Below are 25,233 nucleotides of genomic sequence, written 5' to 3'. Positions count from 1 at the left end.
CGTCCGTCATCGTTCCACAACTGAGCGTTTTCAAGGCAGATTTACCGGGCACCAGTGCTCATGACACCATGTAAAACCAGTTCCCACCGATATATTTCCGAACTCATTCGACTAAGGAAACTCTTTCAAGAAAAGAGCGTAGCAATTCCTAAAAGTTCAGCAACGCACTTGCTAGCCGTCTTCCATAGAGTGTATCTAAAGGCGGCGGTATCAATTAACATCAGATGAGAATAAAATTAATTTAAATTATTATTTGTCAAATTAATATTTTCAGGAACAAAAACATCCTGTTTATTTCCAGACAAAGGTTAAGAATTATACTTGCTCTAAATTAAATAAATTCTAAATAATTGTTTTCTTTCGTTTAGAAATCTCTTAAAGAAGCCTTGTTACAATAACAAACATCCTTTATATAATCTAAGCGATAAAATGGTTTCATAAAAGGCAAAAGCAACGGAAATTAAAATCCTTAGAAGCTACAAAATTTAATGGCCTTACAAAAGCGGTGACGTGTCGCGACTGTCAATGTATCCAGTAGTGTGGGTTGAACTTTACTAGCGGCTTCCCGGCTTCGCACGGTTGAATATGATTAAGTATGTAATTATGTAATGGATTTACTAACTCTATGCGCTAGATATTGATGTTTCTCTAAATCTGTATCACGGATTGTTATTGGTATTTTTTGACAGCTTTCGTTACACTATCGAAGTTTGTACACGCATTCCTAACTATTTGAGAACATTTCAATGTTCAGAGATAATCCATGATTTTAATCTTCATAGCCATCTAGTAATTCTCCTATTCAATGCAAAGAAGCAATCAAATTTTCCTATTAGTCAAGATGAGTGGTATCGGCTTGGTTAGGAATGCGATTCTTAAGACGCAAACACATTATTAAAACGCCACGCGACGCAACGTGTTGACACACGATCTGCATCGTGCACATTACCAACTCGTGACTCCATGACATGCTTGAAAATTCAGAAATCATTTAGCTGTCAATTCTAAATATGTACAGCCGTGTGCTTATCGTGCTATTGATTTAATAAATAACGAGTCAGATGAAAAAGGTTTGATGAAAAATGTTGCTTACATATCTGATACTATATACGAGCAAAATTGTCATAAAAGTGTACTTTTCATTCTGCGATAGTTTAGTTTCTACTTCTGTCATTCTTCTTCTGATGTCATAATCTGTGTGTACTTGACATTCGTGCGAAAATCTCGAACGACTGACGCGTGGGGTCTGGTGTTTTCAAGAAACACACTTTGCGTGATACGTCAGGTCGAGTCGGGTCGCGTATTTACCCAAATCATCGACAACACATCGATCTCGAATATCGTGTTCGAATGGCGTGAGCATGGAGTCGCGTCGGATATTTAAAGTGTGACTCGAGTCATAGCAAATAGTACAATTAGATTTGACTTGCTTCGGCTCGCATGCGTTGATACCGTTATGATTGTATTTTTAAATCAGCAGTTAAATATAAGTTAATACATATAAGTTTGTGTTCAATCTGAAGAAACCTATATACGGCAATAACAATAATGTTAAGTATAGTATATTAGCGACATTACAATACTTTATCTATAAGAAGACTAATTCTCTAAGCATATATAACTTCTCAATCTTAGACCAATGGGGCCCTATGTTACACTGGACTTAGATTTTAGGTTCGAGTAAAAACACTCCAATCCTTTCCACCGCATATTAATTGCTACTTTCTAATACAAAATTAATTTAAAATAATCACGCGCGATTTAAGGGCTGTTTAACAATATAAAATACAGTACAAAGGTCTCCAATTATACACATTATTCATATTGTAATATCAGTCTGTTTCATCTACTTCACTCCTTTGTTTTCAGGTTATATAAACAGTTGAGGATGATTACTTAAATGCTTGTTATTTTATGGAATGGAATCTCCATTTCATTTATGCAATGTCAACATTGTTTTGTTTATATCGCAATTTTGGTACGCGTTTAGATTGCCGTAATCCACACAAATTATACTTACACCGGAAATAATTATTTTAATAACCGAATTATACTTAGCTATGTTTAGGACTGTTTTGTACGTATTTTGTCGTAAATGCTTATAAACAATATTGTAGTGCTCGTTAATTAAAACTTTATGTTTTTCCTACAATAATACCTATGTACTTCAAGCACACAGAAGCCGATTAAAGACGAAGAATTTTAACTATTGATTATGTATCTATTCTGGTTCAAATTTTTGAGAAGTATAAAGAAAAAAAGATACTACTTTATCTGGCTTTTATTGATTATGAAGATGATCGTTTACCTTACAAATAAATATGCAGAGCCAATAATATAAATAAGAAATACAAACCAATATACACACATACGGCATTGGTGAGGAAATATATTTAAAAAAATCACAGCATCATGAGGGAGTTGATAGACGAACTTGGATGATCAGATCATCATCAAACAAATTCTAGAAGTACTGAAGGCAGAGATACCAATTTTTTTAAAGAAAAATTTCGAGAACTAAAACCAATATGCGAGATAAAAAAAATGATAAATATTACAAAAACTATTTTAATTTTTCATATTCAGCGAATTTTTATTTAGTTAATATTTGGTTGTTTAAGAAAATTTTAAATACTGTATATTTTTTGTAATTAAGGTATTAATAAACGATGTATATGACATTACAAGTCTAATTAATTAATTAAGACAAGAATAATATAAAACGTAAATTTTTTTTACTCATGATTAACTTGATTGATAAGATATTAATTAGAGCTATGGCAAAAGACTTTTTTTAATAGGTAAAATGCCTTTAACTGACTTTATACGTCAAACAGCCATACAATAGATAAATAAGAGACGATTTTATGTCATAAACATTCTTCGTTTTTTAATATCAGTTTATTAAATACTCATGCTTTCTGTTGTTGGTTTTATGATAGGAATAAAAATAATAATACCGTGTTGTTGTGTGTTCGCTGTGTTTAGCCGAAAATTTCGAAGCTATGTGAAATTTGGTAAACTTTTACTTGTCAAAGGGATGCCACAATGCAAATATTCTAAGACCACATAAAGCATTTCGGTGTATACTGGTATTTACAGTGCTTATCTTGCTGAAAAAAAAGTAAACATTTTTTGACGTCGTTAAAAAATGTTTACTTTTTTCCTTCTTCTTCTCCTATATCTATGAAGCTTTGTACAGTTCGATATACGTAATTATAACTTATTTTTGTGGTTAAGGAAAGAATCATAAGAAAACTGTGTTAAACCCAAAAATCAAAGACGTGTGACTATCTTAATCATATGCCATCTTTCAAATTTTTATTCTGAGCATTTATTCATTCATCGACGTTGTATTTTGGATAATTATGAGAGCTTTACATGTCCATGAAAAACGGGCCATACGCGGCTGGTAAAGTATATTTTACGTTAAGGTAAAATGAATTTGTGTCTACATTGTGTTATTTATATACTAGATTTGTATTCAAGTAACGTTGACTGTAAACATCTGATAACGAAAAAGAAATCTACATTGAATGCTTTTAATTTTACATTTATTGCCAGTTCTCATATCAAGGACGTAGAACGGAAGAGAAGAACTGGCAATAAACACTCCGCCACTCTTTTTAATCGCCAAGTATTTCTTTTACACAACGTTTTTAAGGAGCTGCAACGATTACACCATGTTCCATATGACATCTTGAGTAATAAAGAATAATAAAGTAAATTAACATCAGGTGAGCCTACTGAACGTTTGCTACCTGTGACTATAAAAAAAAACACAAGTTGAAGTTTTTGCAATTTTTTTTATTGAATTGATATTTTTTTCAGGCGGAAAATAAAACCGACTACTTAATGTATTTGTCCTAAGCCCACGTCGAAGGCAGATCAAGTTGTTATTTATTTCTAAATTGTTTTCAATCGAAGCATGAATATTAAATTCTCCCAAGTTGTCGGCACAATTTCCTCACTGAATTTGTTCACAGTGAGTAATTGAATATTTCCGCTTCTGACTTTTCAGTTATTTCATTAAATATTATGACATGATATAAATTAGTCAACTGAGCGTTTAGTAATGCTTAATTTAATAAGTTTCTTTGACGAGCTTTTCAAAGAGTTCTTTCAGGCATTCTAAGTAATTGAGAAATTAATAGCTTTATTCTTCAGACGAAGACTAAAGGTAAATTATTTTACATAGTGACCTTGGCTTTTGACGTCACAAGACTTGAGTGTTTAAAGTAAAAATATGACAGTAAACAGTAATCAAGAGACTAAATCAAATCAAACATTTATCAAATTTCATAACGAACTTGCACTTTTTTGTTTTTGATTTTTTTTACGGAATCTGCATTCTCTATGAACACTTAACACGAATTTCGGTATAAAAACATGTTTTATATAATTGCGGCATGTTTAAAAAATGTAGTTAAATAATAGCAATATTTGAATAACCTTATAGTTATACCTTTTTCAATCTAGCTAGATGAAGTAATAAGGACTTAGGTAAGGTTTGGCATAAAGCGTTATTTAAATAACTAATGAAAAAAGCATTTTAGTTAAATAAATTATTTTACAGTGAAATATGTAATAAGTTACAAGGAAAAAAGTTGCTTCAAAATATTGTAATAGTTTTTTTACAAAGTGGCAAGCTTGACACTCGACAGTAGCATCTCTTTGATCCAAGTGCTTTTAAAGCCTACTTAAATAAAAAGTATTTTGAATTTTAAAATATTCTTTTATCTTAACTTTTTCGACTCCCCATATTTCACTTCATAAATATTCATGGAACGTTTAAGTTGATCTATTTTTCCGCTCGTTCAAAAAAGTACGGTTGTATGAGCTGTGTTTTTCAATTTAAAATAAATAATCTAACGCTCTGTCTCACCTTCGCTTCTACGTAAACATATTCTGTGCTGATACTACAGCGTAATTTGAATAAGTTTCAGGATTTCGGGATAGTATGTAACGATAGTAACGCACTCGCGAGCCCTCTAGCATCGAGAGTGTCCATGGGCGGCGGTATCACTTAACATCAGGTGAGCCTCCTGCCTGTTTACCCCCTGTTTTATAAAAAAAAATGTCAAGATAAAACGTAACATCGTTAACTAGCCTTAATATAAGCCTGGTGAACAATATCGTTTTTAAAAGACAATTAAGGAATGTTTTGATGATGAAATTGTATGTAGGAATTTGTATTAATAAAGAATTGGGATAAAAATTGTGTTGACATTATAAAACTGGAATTAAACAATCGTTTTAATATAAAAACTAGTATATATTAAATGTTTGGAATGTAGACTGTCTACTATTTTTTTTTCATTCGAAGGCGATACTGCCTTCAAGTATCTCTATGGCATTGCTCTCGGAGTAGTGAGTTGAGTACGACATAATCTCAAAGAACCAGAAATTTGGAACATTGTCATTCGTTATTTGTCATTTGTCATTTTATAATAAGACCATCACTTGAAATGATACTTACTTAATCAGTTCGTATATAATATATATATTATAATATAACCTAAAAATATGTTATTTAATAATATTAAAGCGATTATTGAACCTTTCGAACAGCTAGATCTTCATCTATCCATACTCATTCATAAAATACGTAATCTATTCTTACTAAGACTTTCTGATGCGTAAATATATATTTTTTAAAATTTATTTACTATATTTGGTTTATATCACTTATAACTAACCTTAAAATTTAATGATTAAAATATATTATTAAAAGGAGTCCCTTTGGGCAAGGTTCCGAAGATACTGGCAGCGTTCCCCCTTTGAATAGCTAGACTAATTCTTTGTCCGAGGTAGCTGCCAGCTTCGGTCTTTTTTTAATTTTTATCCCAATTCATTATAAATACAAATTCTACCTACATACAATTTCATGAAAACATTTCCTTAATTGTCTTTCAAAAACGCCAATTAATGTCTCATACTTCGCAAGAACTCTCAATAAATACATTTTGCGAAGTTGCCAAACTTTTAAAAACTTCGAAAATTATTGTTTTCGAAGACATTGTTGAGTTTGAGACAGCTTTACTACTGAATTTTCGTTGTAAGCAGATTTTCTGTTGACTTGAGTATTCGTCGAATTCGGGTCACCGGAAGTATACAGCTTTTATAAACTATTGTTTGTTTGTGTGTCCCTGTTCTTAGTCTCTTTCATTTGTTTGGCAACTGTTAATCAGTCAAGATGGTTCTCATAATGAACCAGATGGTTCATACCTCTTCTTTCTGCATCAGTTACTTTGATTGCTTAGGTACTAAGCTTTTTCTTGTGTCTGACATACATCAAAAAGGTATTAAAGATGCATGGTAAAGTGAACATAGTAGACTAAAATTGGGAATGGTAATGGTGACGTGTATCTCGCTCGCAATACATATTAAGTTTCTCTTGTAAATTAAATACATTTTTTATGGAGGAATGTACAATTAATTACACACGTTCACAACAAACGCGCAATATCAAAACAAGAATCGCATGATAGGCGAGGGCTTACTCCGAAGCTTCAATATTAAATAATTATTATTATTACTTACAATTAGCGAGCATTACCCTAATAAGGATGACTAATAACAAAGTTTAGTCTAGTCTAAGCATACTTATAATGATGAACTATGAAAATAAAAAAAAGACTGTTTAAATATGTAGAAATCTTGCATGTTTTAATGTTAAGCATTTCTTAACAGTTACGTATGAATCTAACAGTGAAGCATTTTTTTTAATTTTAAAGGTGAATGTAATCATATGCTTCACGTTTTTGTTTATTTAAACCATTGAAATTCCGTTTGCAAACATCGGTTTTAAAGGTTCACAACAAAGTTGTATACACCGGCGGTACATAAATTTAAATTAAAAATAGTACTTTTCATGCATTTTCATCGTTACTTCACGTTATTGAGTCTTCAAAATTTGAAGTATAAACTTTTTGTCCCAGTTACGCATTTTGTTTCAGAGGTTCAACATTTTTTGAATATATTGGCGCATGTTAAACTTTCGTAGGTATTAGTTTAAATGCAGATTTTGCTTTAGGTTCATATCCCAGATGTTAAGATTTTCTTTTTTTTTTCTATTATTACCCCGGCGCTTAAAGAAATCAAAATACTCGAACCGGATGATAATTGAAAATTAATACGATAAACGATCGCTTACGTTACTAAGTTACTTTTGTAATGATCGAATTGTTTGATATTAAAAGGCTTCAGATTGCACCTCGGAGATTTCTTCAGTAAAATAATGAATAGTCTCACTCACTGCAAGAAGAGCCTAGCGGAGGCGAGACGACGGGCTCCCACTCGCTTATAATATAGTATTTGATTTAATAAATATGTGGGACATTACACCAGAAGAATATTGGGAAATTTATAGAAAAAATTGATCATACATGAATTCATCAACAGAAAGTAAAACAAAAAACGGGAAGTAAAACGAGAAAACTAAGCACAAATTCGTTTTACGGTCGAGAATACTTGGAGTACCTACTGCTACCGTACTGCTGCAGATGCCTTTATGACAGCTATGACAATAACAGTAGAAAGAGCGCACCTGTCTACCAACTCGCTTGTATAATATGTTATGTGATATATACCTGTACGCCATAGAATAGAAATTAGCTCCTTGCAATAAGATTTTATCACATACATTACCATTAACTTATAAGTAGTAGAAAAATAGTTATAACAATCCGCATACAATCTCGCTTATTGCAAAAACATTGATTGTAGTAATAAAGACAGTCATTCAACAACAATGGAGTCAAGTCACGCGAATAGGTGATTAGAAATGTGTTTTAGATTTGCAAACGCAGTAACAATGGATTTGTGTTCGACCAAACATTGGTTGTGATTATTATCGAAGATTACTTTCACGAACTCTTAGACACGTATTCCATATCGTGTATTAAGCTAGACGATAGAAATGTAGATCTTCAGATGATATTTGTCTTTGACAGGACTTAGCCTAGTGGTTAAATTTGTGTCATTATTATGGTTTGAGATCCTGCAATTCCTTTAAAAAAAAACACAACAAGATTTATGCAACTGTTCCATGATCATTTGTCAATCTAATAGACGTGTGGGTGATTAGCTTTCTGTCACACAAGCCGTCAACTTCTTCGTTCTTAGGCACGCCCGTGTAAGGACACGTCGTAAGGACAATGTTTTCCTTTACCGTTCGAGCGAATGTTAAATGCGCCCATAGATGTCAATTAAGACCCTACGACCTCAATGATGAGAGTCGCACGCTCAAACCAATTGACCAAAACTTTTTCATAACTAAGAACATACATTATTTACAAATAAAAATTAGGATCTTTCTCAGACCTAACCTCGATTTTGTGAACTTGACCTCAAAATCGCAATAGCATTCAAATATATCTATTACAACAGAAAAAAAATCCATAGGATAGAGAATCGGCGTCTTTATAAAACTGTTAGTACATTTTACTGTAGTTAACATCGTTTTTGTATGAAAATAACATCGTTACCATGGTAACCAACACGTACTTACTTCAATCAACGTTTATAAAGGTTTTATTAGTTAAAAAAGTAATAATGACAAAAGCGTATAGGTATGTATTAAAAGTAATTATAATGCTTACCTAGAATACCCAAGCGGTAGTTTATAGTAACAACTACCAGGCCGGCATAAGATGCAAGGACGGTGCCATCATATGGGTTGCCTGAACTCCATTCGTAGCTCTCTCCATGGACGAAGACCAGCACTGGATACCTAGCTACCGCGTCGCGTACACCTGCTGAATTATTTTATTAATTAGCTTATTAAACATCTAAAATCCCGATTTTTAAAATACTTAAGTGATTGAGATTGAGGCATTTGATAAAATGTTTTTACTTAAATGTAATATTACTATCGTAGTGATCAAAACTAAGTGAAATTATTAATTAATATTAACTGTAAATCACTAGTGGTTAGGGCTCCATTGTTGTGGTCTGTAATTCATTTCCATTTGCCACAGAATACGATTGTTGGTATACAATAATAATAATAGATTTCTCTTAAGATTGCTTGTAAAATAAATGGATATATGGGAAAATTAATAGTTTCACTATTAACACTTGTAACAATTACTAATGCAGTTAAAAGTTTTACTGTGCTGTATTAAAATATTTTTTTTCGATACATTGTATAATTGACATTAAGATGAGAATTGCTTACTCGTGCGAAAACGAAATGATCTTTTCTGCTTTGACGTGCCAAGTAACTTTATTAAAAAAGAATACATAATATTTTTTTATTAATAATAATTAAGAGCAGTTTCCGCCTAGTGGGCTAAGCGCGCGAATCTCATCCCCGATTCGGAGGAGGAGGTTCGATCCCCGGCTGTTCACCAATGGACTTTCTGTCTATGCGCACATTTAACAATTGCTCGCACTGTGAAGGAAAACATCGTGAGGACCAACATGTCTTAGACCCAAAAAGTCGATTACGTGTGCACTGGAGACTGATCACCTGCTTGCCTATTAGATTTAAAAATGATCATGAAACAGATTCAGAAATCTGAGTCCCTTACCTAAAGATGGGGTACTTATTTATTTTTTTATAATTAAATATAGTGAATACAACATATTTTTTGGTTTAACTAAGAAACTAAATTGTAACTTTGGGATATTTAGCTGAAACGTCGTTAGATGTAAATAATAATTTATTTTATTCACTACCTCTACATTGAATCATTATTTCCATAGTTTTGTACTGCTTCATAGAGATGGGGCAGACACGGTTTGCACATTCCAGCAAGATTAAAAATTATTAATCAAGGGAAAACATAGTTGTGCCAGTTTTCCAAGGAATTACATTTATACGACAAAGTGTCAAATCAAATTGTACAGATATGGTTAAAAGACCTATTATTTGGGCACAATAAATAGTTCCGCTTTTTATACGAAGGGGTCCGTCAAATAATGTGAGCGAGGTGGACATATTACTACAATGAGACCGCAGGGTTGAACCTTTTCAGAGTTCACTTTACATTCTTCTTTCGTGTTTATCTATGGAAATCTCGGAACCGGGTTGATTTGCGATTTTTTTAGGGATTTATTTACAATAAGACATGGCTTATTTATAAATATTGGGGTTGTCGTCTTTCTCTGTTTCAATCTAGTATTTATTTTGTGTTACAAATAGGAGAGTACACACGTTGAGTCTTCTTCTTCTCTTTTGAAATATTTTAATGAATATATAACAAAGTACAATATGGATACTCAATAGATCTTGTATTGGTGGTGGTATGTAGCATAATTTTGTGCCATTAAAATTTGTATAATATTTGTTGCATTTAGATAACTGTTAAAACTTGAAGTGAAGATTATCTTCTAAGTTATTTGGATGAAGGCATGGATATACAACTAACGATAACGTGAGTTTCAGTCAAAATTTTCTATAAGTCATATGATACTAAAACAACTATACGCCATAAACCTTACACGAACATTCATTCAGAGTCCAACTATTTGAAAAAAATCTTAATGACATTAATATATATCAGTAAAATAAAAATAGCATACCACCTCAGAATTGTCGGTCTCTAACAAAAGGATATAAAGAGGATTGCGGAGTGACGCCATTTCGTTAAATGGAAGCCTTAATAAAATGGCGTCCTGCGGCCATCAGTCGCGGACCTGGGGACCCTAACACTTACTTTTTATATATCATCCTTATCTTTGAGTTTAATGCTTAATCTCGGACGAAAAGCGATTGTCTTGGATGTAGACTTATGAGACACTTTGAGCTAGATTGTGAAAAGTCTCTTTATGGTGTAATAAGTATGTTACAAGAATAGATGATACACATTAGACTTATCTACGTTTTAATTATTGAACTCAAAACAACAAATTCAAAAAGGCAGTAAAGATACATGTTACAATGAACACAGTTGACTAAAATTAAGATGGCTAATGGCGACGTGTATCTCGCTCGTATATACCTATACATATTAATATTAAGATTCTCATGTAATTTATTTTTTTTGTAAAGTGAAATGAAGTTCTTTGAACATAACTCAAGGTAACATTCAGGAATAATGTCATTAAAAAAATATTAAGACATATTATATATTATGTTCTTATATAATTAACAATTAATAAGTTTTTTTAAAGAGTACCGAGAGTTTTTTACGCCGGCTTTTATTCTCGGCCAACACCCTCTGTTTTCTTTGTCGATGAGTAGGGAAGGATTTGAACAGGTTCGAATTTAATGACGTGGAATAAGTGACACCATGATGATCTTATACCTATTCCGAAATAAACGTATTTTGTTTTATTTTTATTTTATTTTATTCCATATTGTTCAGTCCTACATCTCCTTCCTAACTCAAAAAGGATTTTTATGTTTTTAGCAGCCCATAACTAACGCTCTTGCTTACTATATTCTTGAAATCTCACCTCTATCTTTCGTAACGAATTTTTTAATGTCTCTGCAGTGAGGCAATGGAATTCACCTCCCCCCCTACTAGCATAGCTCCTCCTCTGTATTGCTTTAAATTGGAACTGTAAAAGCCTACCTATATTTTTGCAACGAAGTGTTAATAAACATTTAGAAAATAAATAAACCAATGCTTAATAATGCTTATTTTAAGTAGGAAATACTAAATTTAATTTTGACTAATTCAATTACATGTTAGAAGTTTATCACAGTTTTGAACTTTTGTAGAACATATATCGACTCAATTTAATCAAAAACAATAACACTCAATAAACTAAATTCTCTCAACTATCCCTTATACAAAATTAATAACCAAATACATTAGAAACTTGAAATTAAATAAACAAAGGCCAAAGGTCGAAGCAATAAATATTCGCACGGTGCTCGAACAATAAAAGTATCTGAAAAACAATAAACAATCAAACAAAGTTGAACAATACTTGTGACTACCCTCCAACTAATAACGGGGCTGTTGGAGAACTAATATGTCTGGCACGAGGGCCATTGACTTTGTAATATCAATGTATTTTTGCTATATTTCAGCTAAAAAAAATAATAACATGAAAATATGCTCTTCATGAGCTGCTTAAAGAAGATATTGATGATAAAAATTTGCATCTTAAAAAATGTTATTTTTACAATTCAAGTCGAGTTACTCACCCACTATAGGACATAATATAGGGTTTACTTATAATATCGCTTTATAGAAAGTTAAGTTTAACATAGTCAAACAATATGTAATATCGTCAGTTTTAAATTTAAAGCTTTTAATAAAAAGCTCCTAATAACTTGTTGTTTTTATCAAACTACTTAATATACTTTTACCTCTAAAGCCTTTTAGATAAATAAGTTACAATGAATGTAAGTGTTAAGAACAACAAGCACACCAATACTACGTCAGAAAAGCTGGCTTTTTACATTTGTACAACTTGATGAAATCCTTTGTACACATCAACAGAAAGTAGGTCATTACGCACTCTGTATGTTTTTATTTTAAACGAGACGCTTGGAAATCGGGTTTATTTCAATTTTCCTCGTGTAGATATCCGTAGAATGACTGCTCGGTTGCTGTTCGTTGACGAGTTTATGTGCTACGAAGTGCTACGTTTGCTACGTTTGCTACGTTTGCGCCTGGGCGCTACGTTTTGCTCTTTATCATAGTAATGTAATGTATTATCTACACGTATATTATAAAATTCTTGCTAATATCGTTTCTTAGTTTATAAATCCTAATATATTTACCTTAAATAACTGATCCTTCTATTTTAATGAGCTTGGCAGAAGAAGAAGTTTTATATATATAAATATTAAATAAAAAAGAACCCCACCGAAAGAAATAGTTCGAAAAAGAAATGAAAAAATCGATATTCAAAACTTGCGTATTTCAAATAAGGCAGAAAACAAAAAGGAAGCCGAGTCAGAATTGGCAAGCCTTGAACGTTTGTCTTATCTCCGACGTGATGGATTCGTAGAAAATGGAAAAATCAAAATTTTTCCGAATAAAAATTGTGACATAAAACTGTTTTTATAACTCATTAATTTTTTAAATTTTGCTAAAAATAATAAAATCAGCGGCGCTACGACCTTTTACGTTTGAATCTCATATTTCTGGATCTGTTTCGTGATGATTTGTTTTTTTTTAATAGACAAGTATATTATCCACCTTATGAGTGACTGTGAAATACGGACATAGAAAATACAATAGTGCACTGCCAGGGTATGAACCTAGGATTTCGGGAATGTGAGACGCACGCTGAAGCTGAACGCTGCCTGTGTGTGTAATTAGGTTTAACTTATTTAAGTTCAATATGTGTAAAGAATTAATTTAAATAAAAATCAGTCATATAGCCGAATTAATAATACGTCAAATGAAGTCACAATTTAATATTTTTATTGATATACATGGTAGATGGAGCTAAACTCAAATAGTAATAAAATTGAGATTTAAGGTTATGACGCTACAATAAATTCTACACACGACCCAGTGCAATATATATTGATAAATTTTAGATGGGATAATGGATTTAAACTAACCGAGAACTGTTCTACATTTGCTGTATAAACAAATTTTAATGCATCTGTATTTTATTTATAAAAAGCTTGTCAACGCTTGGCACACTGTTACATCGCTAAAAATCACAAAATACTATTTTTAATTTCACAAGCACTTATAGGCAAACTGTACATGGTAGGTCCATGACTTAATGTTTGGTCTTGACTATAAACAAATGAACACATAGTAGATAGCTCTAAATATTCATAACGAAGCCTATAGATTAAAGACAAGATATAAATATATTATTTTGATCATGAAACTCAATTCTACATTCAAATTTAATACTTATTGCTAACACTACTCGTACTCTACATAGTTAATAAGTGGCAGCTCTGCGGTCTCATTAAGAGTTGCTTTTGTTTTTACTTTAATTACGTCACAACTCACAAGTGCTTTAGACGGGAGATGTGCTCTTAGAGTTTTCATATAAGCTATTCAAGAAGAGTTTCTGAGGAGTTATGAGCCAAGGCCAAGCTAGTAAATATTGTTTAACCTTCATCTAGATAATTATCTAGTAATTCATGTTATATCGATTACACATTGATACATATCATTATTAAATCATAGTCATTATTGTGACGTTTATAAATTGTTATATTTCTTTAAATTAATCGCTGAAAATTATTCAAACGAAATACAAAGCTTGGTTATAGTTTGTATTGCTGTCGTCTCTATCTCTTTTAATATTAGATACATTTAACTACTCTCATAAAGAATAGAATTTAACTATTATAATATTATAATGAATGCCACAATAGTGGAGTTAAATAACTCATTGCGGAATGCAAATTAGGTTTTACATTCCCGAGTATTGTTTCAAAGCCGTATGTTCATGTTTTGTATGCTGGTTTGTGTTTGATTTCAAATTGCTTTTAATGAACTATTGTGAGGCTATTTATGTAACCCTAATCGTTCAAATGTATACATCACAGATACTGATAGAACAATTTTATTAATTAGCATCGATGTTACATTTAATTTGCGATTTAACGAAGCGTGACCAGACAGCTTTCTTGTAAGTCGCTCACTCTGTTGTTTTTTATCTTTATTTTTCCCAGAAGCCAATATATTGACTAGAAAGCCGACACAATTGAAACATTAGATTAAAAATTAAAATTCAATTCTAAGAGAAAACGAGATAACTTTATTAAAACATTAATATCATTAATGAAAGACAGGTTAATATATTTATTGAAACAAAAGATGGTTTACCCAAAAAATATGAAATACAGACGTTGGGATGCCCTATTCTATACTAATGTAGAGAATCAACTTGTATATAATAGTATAATTAAATGTAAAGTGAACGAGGAATCTAAACTATTGGTAGGTATCAATTATACAAAAGCTAAATAATCTTGAATTATACACAGCCATTTCCATAATTCTGGCTCTAAATTCAAAATCAATTGGAATCCTGAAATTCAGGTTGGTCACGCAATGTTAACTCCCATTTCATTTACATAGAGGCCAGTGAGCGTTATTTCTGTATCACAGCCGGTTAGTTTGTTAGCTAATATGATGGATTGGCGCTGGTCACAAAGCTTTAGGTTAGTTTGTGCGATTGTATTGGGACTTGATTTATTACTGTTGTGAACACGGCACTTAGGTGTGTGATTTTTCATATTTCGAAAACTTTGGATAAAAGTAACTCAAGAAAAACAAAACATACCTTTCATAACATCATTTTAATTATTGTAGAATAAAGATCGCGGCTATCGAAATTCATACTTATTTTAAAAAATCTTACTACGGAATTATTAGTATAAAAAGTATTACTATAAAAAAATTAGATCATCAGTTTTCTTTCGATCTATTTATTGTAACAAATAATCTTGAACTGGTATCATCACTCAGTACTTAAACCAATTTGACAACAATTTTGTTGTAATAAAAATACTTTTATTAGGAGGTTAAAAAAGGCTACAGTAGCGAACAAAGAACATCGCTAAAATGAGAATGTTCTTAAAACAATGTATTCCGTGACTAATCGTCGTCGCGGCAAGCTAGTCGCCACTAATGAAAAAGATAAGACTGCAGTCTAGACTTTGAATAAGAATAACCAAAATAACGTCGAAGCTTTTGTCCAAGTTTTTAAAGACTAATTGAAAGTGAATAAAACAGAGTATTTTTAAGTATAAAATTCGACGATTCAGTAAGGTTTTATTACTAAAAAAAAGATTGTTATTTTTATATTTGACAAACTATAATCTGTGATATTATGGTAAGTTTATATAAACGCGCTTGCATTTTTCAAGCGCGTCTTTTGTGTAAGTTCAAACCCCGGCTACCTACGATTGCAATTTTGGCTAACTGCGCACTCGCTCGTAAAGAAAAACATTGTGAGGAAACCTAACGTGCCTTTGACCTAAACATCCGTTGCCTGTATCAGTCATTGTAGGTTGACCAACCTACCAAAAAAAATGATTACGAAATGTACATTGAAACAGTAATCTGAAGCTCAGTCAATTAATAGACAATCTTCAAATTTTAAATATGTGGTAATACAACACATGTTTTGCCTAAAATTTCTGCACCGGTTGTATTTTATCTTATAGCTATATATACTAATTTTTCTTTATAGCGATGTAATCGTGCTTTTTTCTATGCCTGACATAATATATTTATTTTATATTAAAACCTTTCAAAACCAGTCTTACGTATAATTACACATACGCGTTTAAAACTTGACATATTACGTTATGTGTTATCTGCACAGCTCTTTCTATAAATCAGCAAATATTGGGTGTCGAACAAAAACGAAGATGTGAAAAGGTAAGGCTGCTAACAAAAGACGACACAGCTCGGAAAAAGTATTGGATGGTTTTCGACGTAATATCCGAATTGCGGGGTGTTTTTTGGAAATCCCGTCGCCTTTTATACCTCACCGCAATGTTTGCAATTTTGACAGTTCCTTTATACAGACAAAACTATCACTAAATTCACTTTTGTTAACCTGAATTACTTTTATCATAGTTGGAACATTTGTACTGTTTATTTGGGATTTTGACATTTTACTAGTACTTAACTTACGGGTAAAATAATTCAAAGAAGAAATGAGCACTAAACATTTGTTTGCTGAGTAAATATATTATATTTTATCTTAAATATTATTTAACATTTATTTTTTACTAAAACTAAATAGACGTTAATAAACCTTTTTAGTAACCTTTCTCGTATGTTCATACATCAAAAGTAAATTATAATTAATATAAATAAGCACAACAGATATAAAAAATAAGTTAATAAAAGTCGTTGCTAGCGTTTCGTTACTGAAATTATTAATTAGTTTATTGAATATATGGTTTTATTTTTTTAAATTTAAAGCCGCAAGCAAAAATACAGCTAAAAGGAAGAACAAAAAGCTATCCTTTAAAGGCTCAAAGTAAATTAAATCCCTTAACGTAATTAACAATCTTAATTTCTCGGTAAAAATATCGTAATAAGCTCGAAAAATCTGCAGTAACTCAAACTGGTACCTCGTTTCATACTGACGGTTTAATTGGGTGTCTATAAATTATAGAAGGCGTTCGTTCACTCCCAAAATCCGACCCGAAAAACTCTCCTGTTACAGTCGAATAAATGTGATTTTGCTCAAGGACAAAAGTCTCCCAGAAAATTATATCTCTTGGACGTTTTCGCTCGAAATTATAAATTAGATTCGTAATAATACCTTTTGTAACTTTTGTGTCTGCGCTCTTGATTTCCGACATTTCTTTGAACTGTAGGTGAGATGCTGAGATAATTTGAAGCTGATTCTATGATAAGCTCCTTGACGTTCATTTATTATTTTCAAGAGAACGCTTTTACATTTCAAATGGTCTACTGACATTAGAAGTAACTTTGTAAAACAGAAACCAAAAATTTTCATTAAAAATCTATTCGACTGAACTTCGGTTTATAATGCAAGGCTGATAAAAAAATAGAGCTTTCTACCTAGTATTAATTAATTAAATTGAAAACAACTTTGAGATAACTGGCATAAAAGACATGAAAAATTAAGTAACAAAAGTCATTTTGGAAGGTTTAGTTTTAGTAAATCACTCAAGATTTTTTATGTGTATCAATAAACTTATATATTATCATACTCTAAAGTGTGTCGGTTCATAAACAGCGTTGCCTGGTTTGGTATCCTATTATATAATTAATTTAAAATTATTAAAATTATACTAACCTTGAGCCGGTGCATAAATATTTAAATAGAGACAATCTTCTGACTGATTAGTAAGAAACGGCAAAATCCTTTTCAAATACTCCAATCGCCCCTTCGATATTCGTTTCAGTACAGCCGTTTCATTACGAACATCAGGGAGTACTTGTGGACAAACTGGACTAAATTCTTCAGCTATTTTAACTCCAGACCATTGGGCTCCCGATACCGGTGGCATAAAACGTAACGAACCAACGGGGGGTGACGCGTAAGGAATTCCTCGGAATACTTCCACGGGTTCTAGAAACCTCGATTCTGGAGTAACTATAAAGCCTCGTATATCACCGTATTTAGTCCGAACCACTCTGGAACTTATTAACGGTTGTGTTTTGTCTTCCATTGTGTCTCCGTTAACTCGTGACGTCAGTGCTGGGAGAGTGATGAAGTGCACTAGTATCAGTATTATCATTTTGGTCTCCACCAGCACTGAAAGTTTCTGGATGCTATAAGTATACCATGGTGTATAGTCCTCTCGCCATCTAATGGTTCTGTAAAGAGAAAACTTGGAATTAATTTTGTCATACATCAATTGATATAAAACTAATTCTGTTAGGTATATCCATTGGAAAATAGAATTTAAAGTATTTGCCCTTTTTCATGAGATTTTATATACTATAGTAACAAGACCTAAAAATAATTAATTTGATTATTTTTATTTGTGGTATTAATCATTATATATTAGTGCCTTTTTCTAATTTCTATATTTGTCCGTACCTACATTTTGTGTCATTGTTATACGTGATCTCAAGGGCGCGGAATTAGTGGTATTAGATATTAAGAGAACTACTTTGAATCGCAATTGAGTTCCGAAATATTTTTTTCTAACACACATATATATAAGTACAATCTTGACAATGTGCGCTAAATTGTATGATAATTTCTCAAATATAATTTATCTAATGCAAGGTAATAATTGCCACATCCAATGGCCATGGAATAATTCGCTGCAAAAATAATATTTTCTTAACTTCTTCCTAAAAAAAATATTTAATTATGTACCTATATTGTATACCTAATAAGAAAACTAGACACTTCTGTATCCTCAGCCAGAGTACAAACAATCAGGTCTACTTCTAAACTTAAAACCTTATTATATGTTATTTCATTGTAATTGTGTAAATTAATTACATAATTAATTAAAAACTCACACGTTTTGTGACGTTCAAAACGTGTCAAAACAGTATTTAAATAATTGCTCAACTCAACTAGGTAACCTCTAAAACTACGTTCCAATGGACCATGAAAATATTTTATAACCCGCTGACATAAGAAGCTTGGTCACAAAGGGTGGCCTTTCAAGCCGATCGGCTGCGAGTGAAGGGTGCATGATAAATGATGCATTACATTGCATTATCATAGTCGCGCAATGAGCCGTAAATTACATGAATATCTCAGAATTGTTAGTGATGATTCAGCAAGTATGGATCTCGGGTTCAATATCATGAAATAACCTTTTGTCTATGTAAATCTAATGAAAGTTTAATATAAATGTTAACTTATGAAATTTTGATTTGAAAAAAATATTTAATTCAACTTTATCAAATACATATTTTATTTATTTCTCCCATATATATTATATCTTAACAGTTACAACTAACACGATAGATCTACACAATAAAACCTACACCGAAACTTCTACCCTTAAAGAACATAAAAAAAGATAAATACACATATATTTTAGTTATTTAAAAAACTCGTGTTGTTCACTGCAATTGCCGTCAGCGACATATAAGATATATTAAGTTCTGGTTTGTATCCGTTAAAGAAGTTTTATTTAAAAATATATGTATAATTATATATTATAATAAGGTATATATAACGGTAACCAAGCCCGCGTAATATGTAATATATTTGTTTCGGTGTTGTCTATAGAGACTGACTTAAATAATGATAATTATAGAAACGCCTAGTATTTTTATTTTAAGTCCATTTAAGAATTATTTTACGAAGTTTATATTCTCTTCATTCAACTAGACTATCTGCCGCTCTTAAATTTAAATCGAAACCATCTCATAAAACGAAACATAAAATAAACTTTGGACACCGAAGCGCATAAACCAAACGATATTGGTCCACAACAATAATGTCCCCATTCACCTTAGTTTTAGCTAACCAGCCAATAAAATGCACCATCTGACCCAACTTTCATAGATAAGACACGCTATACTTTCGCCATTTTTACTATACTATACAAGCTGAGTCGATTTTAAACTTTTTTATCGTTTTCACAAACATTCTTTATTTAAATTGCTATAAACCTTATTTGCAATAAGGATTAATGATAAAGTCAATCAATAACTCGCTTAAGTTATCTATTTAAGTTAATAAACTATTTTTTATAAGTTAGATGACTAAATTTTGTAAACTAGGGGGGTATTCGAAGTGATACGGATTATTTACTCGTCAACAATTACACCCGTTTTTTCTATGGTGTTTTTCCTATTTTAAAAACATTTTCCATCATTTAAAATAAAATATGTTCATTGGGGAATATAAGGTTAAGATATCACTTATTTCACGTCATTAAATTTGTATCGGTAGACATCCCTACTCATCAGCAAACAAGAGATTAGGTCGAGAGAAAAAGCTCTCTGTACTCTTTTAAAATACAATCAACATAATAAATACTATGGCAACCATAGATAGAAGAAACCAAAACGGACAGAATTACAGTCCGCTTTTTATTTGTATTAAATTACACACCGACCGGAAACCTCGCAGGCTAGTTTCCGGAAGCAGCACCTGCTCACAGGCATGACGTGTGAAAACTTAACTAGCAAGCGAGCAATACTGTCAAACAATCAGTTATTGAGCTGATTTCGTTCGTGTCTTGCGCAGATCGGTGATCACATGTGAACCCGGCTTTATTGGCGCAATAAATTTTGCTGAGATAAACATACAAGTCGCCGTAAAATGTCGTTACTGGGGAACGTTGTCTTGAATAGCGCTAAACCCGAGATACGGTTTTGTGAATATTTATGTTCGAACGAATAATGAGATGTAGGTTTGTTCCTGATAAGCTTCAATGGAATTTAAATATTAAGACGTACGTTGGCTGCGAGGATTTCATTTAAATGGTTCAATATATTCGTTTGATACTTTATAGTATCACTACATAGTATTAAACAGTGGCTTTCTTTGTCTATATCCATATGTATGCTTAAATTTTTAAAACTGCGCAACCGATTTTGATGCGGTTTCTTTTAATAGAGTGATTAAAGAAAAAGGTCCATTCATTCGTTTTTCATCCATTAAATAGTGGATAAATACTGTTATTTTTGAGGTTTCTAAAGTAATATCGTAAATAATTCCATCTTTCCGCTTACATTGCAAACGCAGGTTGAACTCTACAAGATTTATCAAAATAATGTACTAAATATTGTACACATTAAAAAGATCTACAGAGAACTCTATGTCTATCTCTTATGGATATTTCACAATGACATTGTTTTGTCATTTACTTTTAACGACAAATAATTTTCGATTAAACTTTGATTAATACAAAAAGTATTTGATATACTTTTCGAATTAAATCAAATCAAAAAAATCTTTATAATTTTTTGTAGAGCTTGATATTAAATATACGAGTCAACTTAAAATCTAATCATACAGCGAAATTTATATTACATTATTAAAAAAATACGTTTTGAAATATTTATTTATATTTCAATAGCAGCCTAAATTATATTATGATCACTCAAAAACAAAACAAGAAATTACTACCAATAAAATAATTCACCAATCATAGTATTGCGTGCTCCAAAAATTGTTACATTAAAAACTGCTATAAATAAAAGTTTCCAACTCAAATAAAAGTATGAGGGATCATAAAAGCAAAGTTATAACTAACGACATCACAGTTGAAATGCAACGTATACCCAAAAGTTTGTATCTTTCATCAGAACTTCGTGATCATTCGAATTTCGAATTAGATTTAGGGCTGCCAGTATCAAAACCACAGGCGCCGTTGGTATTTTTTCTTACCCAGGAGGCGATCAATGTTCTGTGCCAATATCGACTGTTTGGGTCTAAGAGATGGAGTCGTACGCTTAAGCCGCAAGCCAACACTGCTCATAAAGATAACAAAATAATTATTCATTATACCTCGTTTAACAAAAATCTTATATATCGTAGTAGGTATACTATATGAGTATATTTGAGTATATAGTATTGTATATTGTATTAGGTATGTATGAGTATATTGAGTATACTAATAATATTATGATTTCTAAATTTTTTCATCATTAAAGTACTGCAATATCTCTGAGTAACACAAGCTATATTTTATTTACAGCATGTATATCCATATTTAAAATAAATTATATTTTTTAGAATAAAGTCTTGCGGAGACGGTAGACATAGCTGGGTATGGATCAAATGTATAGAACAAAATAACATGGGAGAACCACAAAAATATACATATTTCATTAAGTTTGTCGGATCGCAAAGCAGGAAAAAAATAAGAAAATGTGCTAGCAACCCTGATTAAAGTCGATCGCCAGTTTTCAATGTAAATAAATTAAATTTAACGACTTTAGGTTGTTAAGAAAGTATTTCATTCTTTTGTATAAAGCTTTGGAATACGTTCTTTTAAGAATATTAAATTGTCAATTTTTAGACGTCTTTGAAAACTACAACTTGGATGGATTGCGGATTTGTAAAAAGTTTTTTTCGTCTTTCTTGAAATCGAGTTTATGTATATTCTTCGAGAACGCTTCGAAGCAATAATGTTATGAATGGACGCTGTTTACATTATTTTGGAACACGTGATGAAGCACGACTGCAAACATATTTTGGTGTACAGTCATGCCATCATTTCCGTTGTTAGCTGATTCAACTTTTTAGTTAAGTTCCAGGTATCAGCCTGATTCTACTAATATTCATACCAAATCACATTGTTAGAAATAATCCTCGTGGTACTTAGAAAAACCGCAATGATAGCAAATGAACAAGTTTAATAGTTAATGTTATATTGATGAAACAGATGTTACTTTCTCATCATTTTTGTCAAAATTTTAGAATTAAATCATCAAGATGATTCTATTTTATATCAATTTAGTTTTTAAAATAATACTCGTCTATAATGAATCGTAATCTAAAACTTAAATTTCAATTGCAGATATTTTTAAGATATTTAAATTATTTTTATTTATATTAACAAATATCTGAATGATTTTATACGATTATATGTAAAAAAAATATTTATTTATATATGTATTCAATTTATCGGAACAGTGTAGAAAGCAATGTGAGGAAACCTTCTTATTTAAGACCCAAAAGTCATATATGAGACACAGACATAAAAAAGGATATACGTATATGTCATATTGTATTGTCGTGACATCCTGATTTTGCGCGTCAATTACGAATAGATATTAATTCGATCTTTTAACACAGTGTTGTAAGACGGTTAATAATCAATATCCACAAAAATGAATTGACTAAATGTGATAAAACCTGAGTTAACAAATATAATTCACGTGTATAAAGTGATCGTACAGCTTATATAACCTAATATAACAAAAAACAATAACAACATTATAAAAAATTTACTAAGTACGTTATATTATTTTGTGATCACGTTAAGAAACATTAATTACTTTAAAAATAAAAGTAAATAAATCTCTAAAAGTTTGCATTGGTCCATACTGCTTAATAAATAAGTTAGTTCGGACGTTGCTTTACTGTTATTATAATTTTTTTATTAGGGCACTCCTTATATATTTTTGTTTAAATTTGTAATTCACGCATTTAATAAACAAGTCTATATTTAGGTTAACATACAATTTTATCCAACATTAATTTGAGTATGTTAATTAGAAGACTTTGATGGAAACCTAATTTTACCAACCTGAGAATTATGATTTAATTAGTAAAATGAACTCTACTTATTTTCTCTAAGTCATTTCAATGGAACTGGTATGTCTTAATTAAAGTGCTATTATATTTCATAAAACTCGAACACTTAATTAAGTGTTCAGTAAATTAATTAATTCAACCAAATTGTCGAGTACGAATGTTTAAAGTCAAGTAACCTAAAGTTTTTTTTTATAGCATAGAGGCAAACAAATCATTCTTTACTATTGGATAGAAACGAGTCCGAATAAAGCACACCCTAAGTTTGACTTCAAACACAGTATAAGGACAATATCTACCATTAATACACAGCGAAGCATTGTCTTGTATTAACATTTTAACCATATTAAACAATCACACAAGAAAAACCTTTCTCATCCAATTAACGAATATTTCCGAAACACAATTTGTTTTCTTCAGATAAAAGCTCTATAAAGGAAGGTTTCCATCGTAAAAAGCTTGATGGAAGTGCCTTTCATTTAAATGTTACGTCTCCGAATACAGGCATATCAAATCAAATCTTTATTACTTTTCCGAAGACATATTTTAGAAGTTCGTTTATCATAGTGATCATAAATTTTAGAATTAACCTAGTCTTTTAGACATCTGCTGTTGTGAAGCCTTTATTAAGTAATTAATGGATGTCATAATTATTTCAATAATTATTCCAATTTCAACTAATATTTATCGACACTGTAATGACCTATATCACGAAGTAGTAGTATATTGGTTTATATAAAGCTACCAGGAAACAGTCGATGTGTATAGTATATTTATAGTAAAAGCGTTAAAAAAAGGCATTTTTTCTGTGAAGTCCAATTATGCGTTTTCAAGGAATTTTTATATTGTCTTTAGGAGGCTGACCTTTTATATACGTCACAAGTATTTAAGACATAATGGTAACTATGATTTATATTGCTTATAGTGGCTTCAGTGTGCGACTCTCATACAGAGGTCGTAGGTTCCATCCCGGGTTGTGCACCAATGGACGTTCTTTCTATGTGCACATTTAATAACACACACACAACAGCACAACTGAATAATAATATCAAACATACTGCCAGCATTACCTCCTAAATCGCACAGCATATCTAACAAAGTTGTTGTCCCTTATATATTGCCAGTCTTAAAATGGAGGTTATTTGGAAAGTTCTCTTTGATAGTCCGTAAAAGCCCGGTAATAAATCGAGTATAGGCTTTGATTAGCTCGTGATGTGGATATTTTTCTTTTTGATTTATGCAAAATAGGAAGACAATAATTGTTACAACATGTAATGTGAAATCACGATCATGAAATACCTATAAAACATATTTTATATAATTAATATATATCTATTATTATTTATAAATTAATTTTATGCTATTAAGTCTCTCTCCTAAATCATAAGAAAAATAACTTAATGTGTGATATTTTTTTTATTATATTACTTAATCCTAATTAGGAAATAGATGAACACGTTACAAAGACACTTGCGCGTTATAAAACCAAAAATACAGAAAGATCGTGGAAGCAACACTGTTTCACAAACATAACCGAGACTTTTAAATTAAACTGTGTATTGTCCATTTGAAGGAAATGGGTCGCTTCTCAGGAAATTGCGACCCCAGCGCCCTCTAGGTCGGCTTACAATCTAACCGCGCTTGTAAATGAGAATGCACTTTAAT

At 31.2% G+C, this 25,233-nt stretch overlaps 1 protein-coding gene across 1 annotated transcript in view; it reads right to left on the bottom strand.

Annotated features, from left to right (window-relative positions):
• LOC110994006 (neuroligin-4, X-linked) overlaps positions 1 to 25,233 on the bottom strand; it is a 68,431-nt gene that overhangs the window by 26,993 nt on the left and 16,205 nt on the right. Inside the window, exons 2-3 of the mRNA XM_022260473.2 lie at positions 17,677 to 18,200; positions 8,604 to 8,759 (exon numbers count right to left, since the gene is read on the bottom strand). Of these exons, the coding sequence (XP_022116165.1) occupies positions 8,604 to 8,759; positions 17,677 to 18,121 (601 nt within the window). The 5' untranslated portion in view covers positions 18,122 to 18,200. The remainder of the gene's footprint in view (positions 1 to 8,603; positions 8,760 to 17,676; positions 18,201 to 25,233) is intronic.

This window comes from Pieris rapae, chromosome 10 (genome assembly GCF_905147795.1).
Source record: "Pieris rapae chromosome 10, ilPieRapa1.1, whole genome shotgun sequence".
In the NCBI taxonomy this organism is placed as follows: domain Eukaryota; kingdom Metazoa; phylum Arthropoda; class Insecta; order Lepidoptera; family Pieridae; genus Pieris; species Pieris rapae.
This window is presented reverse-complemented; position numbering and strand designations above follow the sequence as displayed.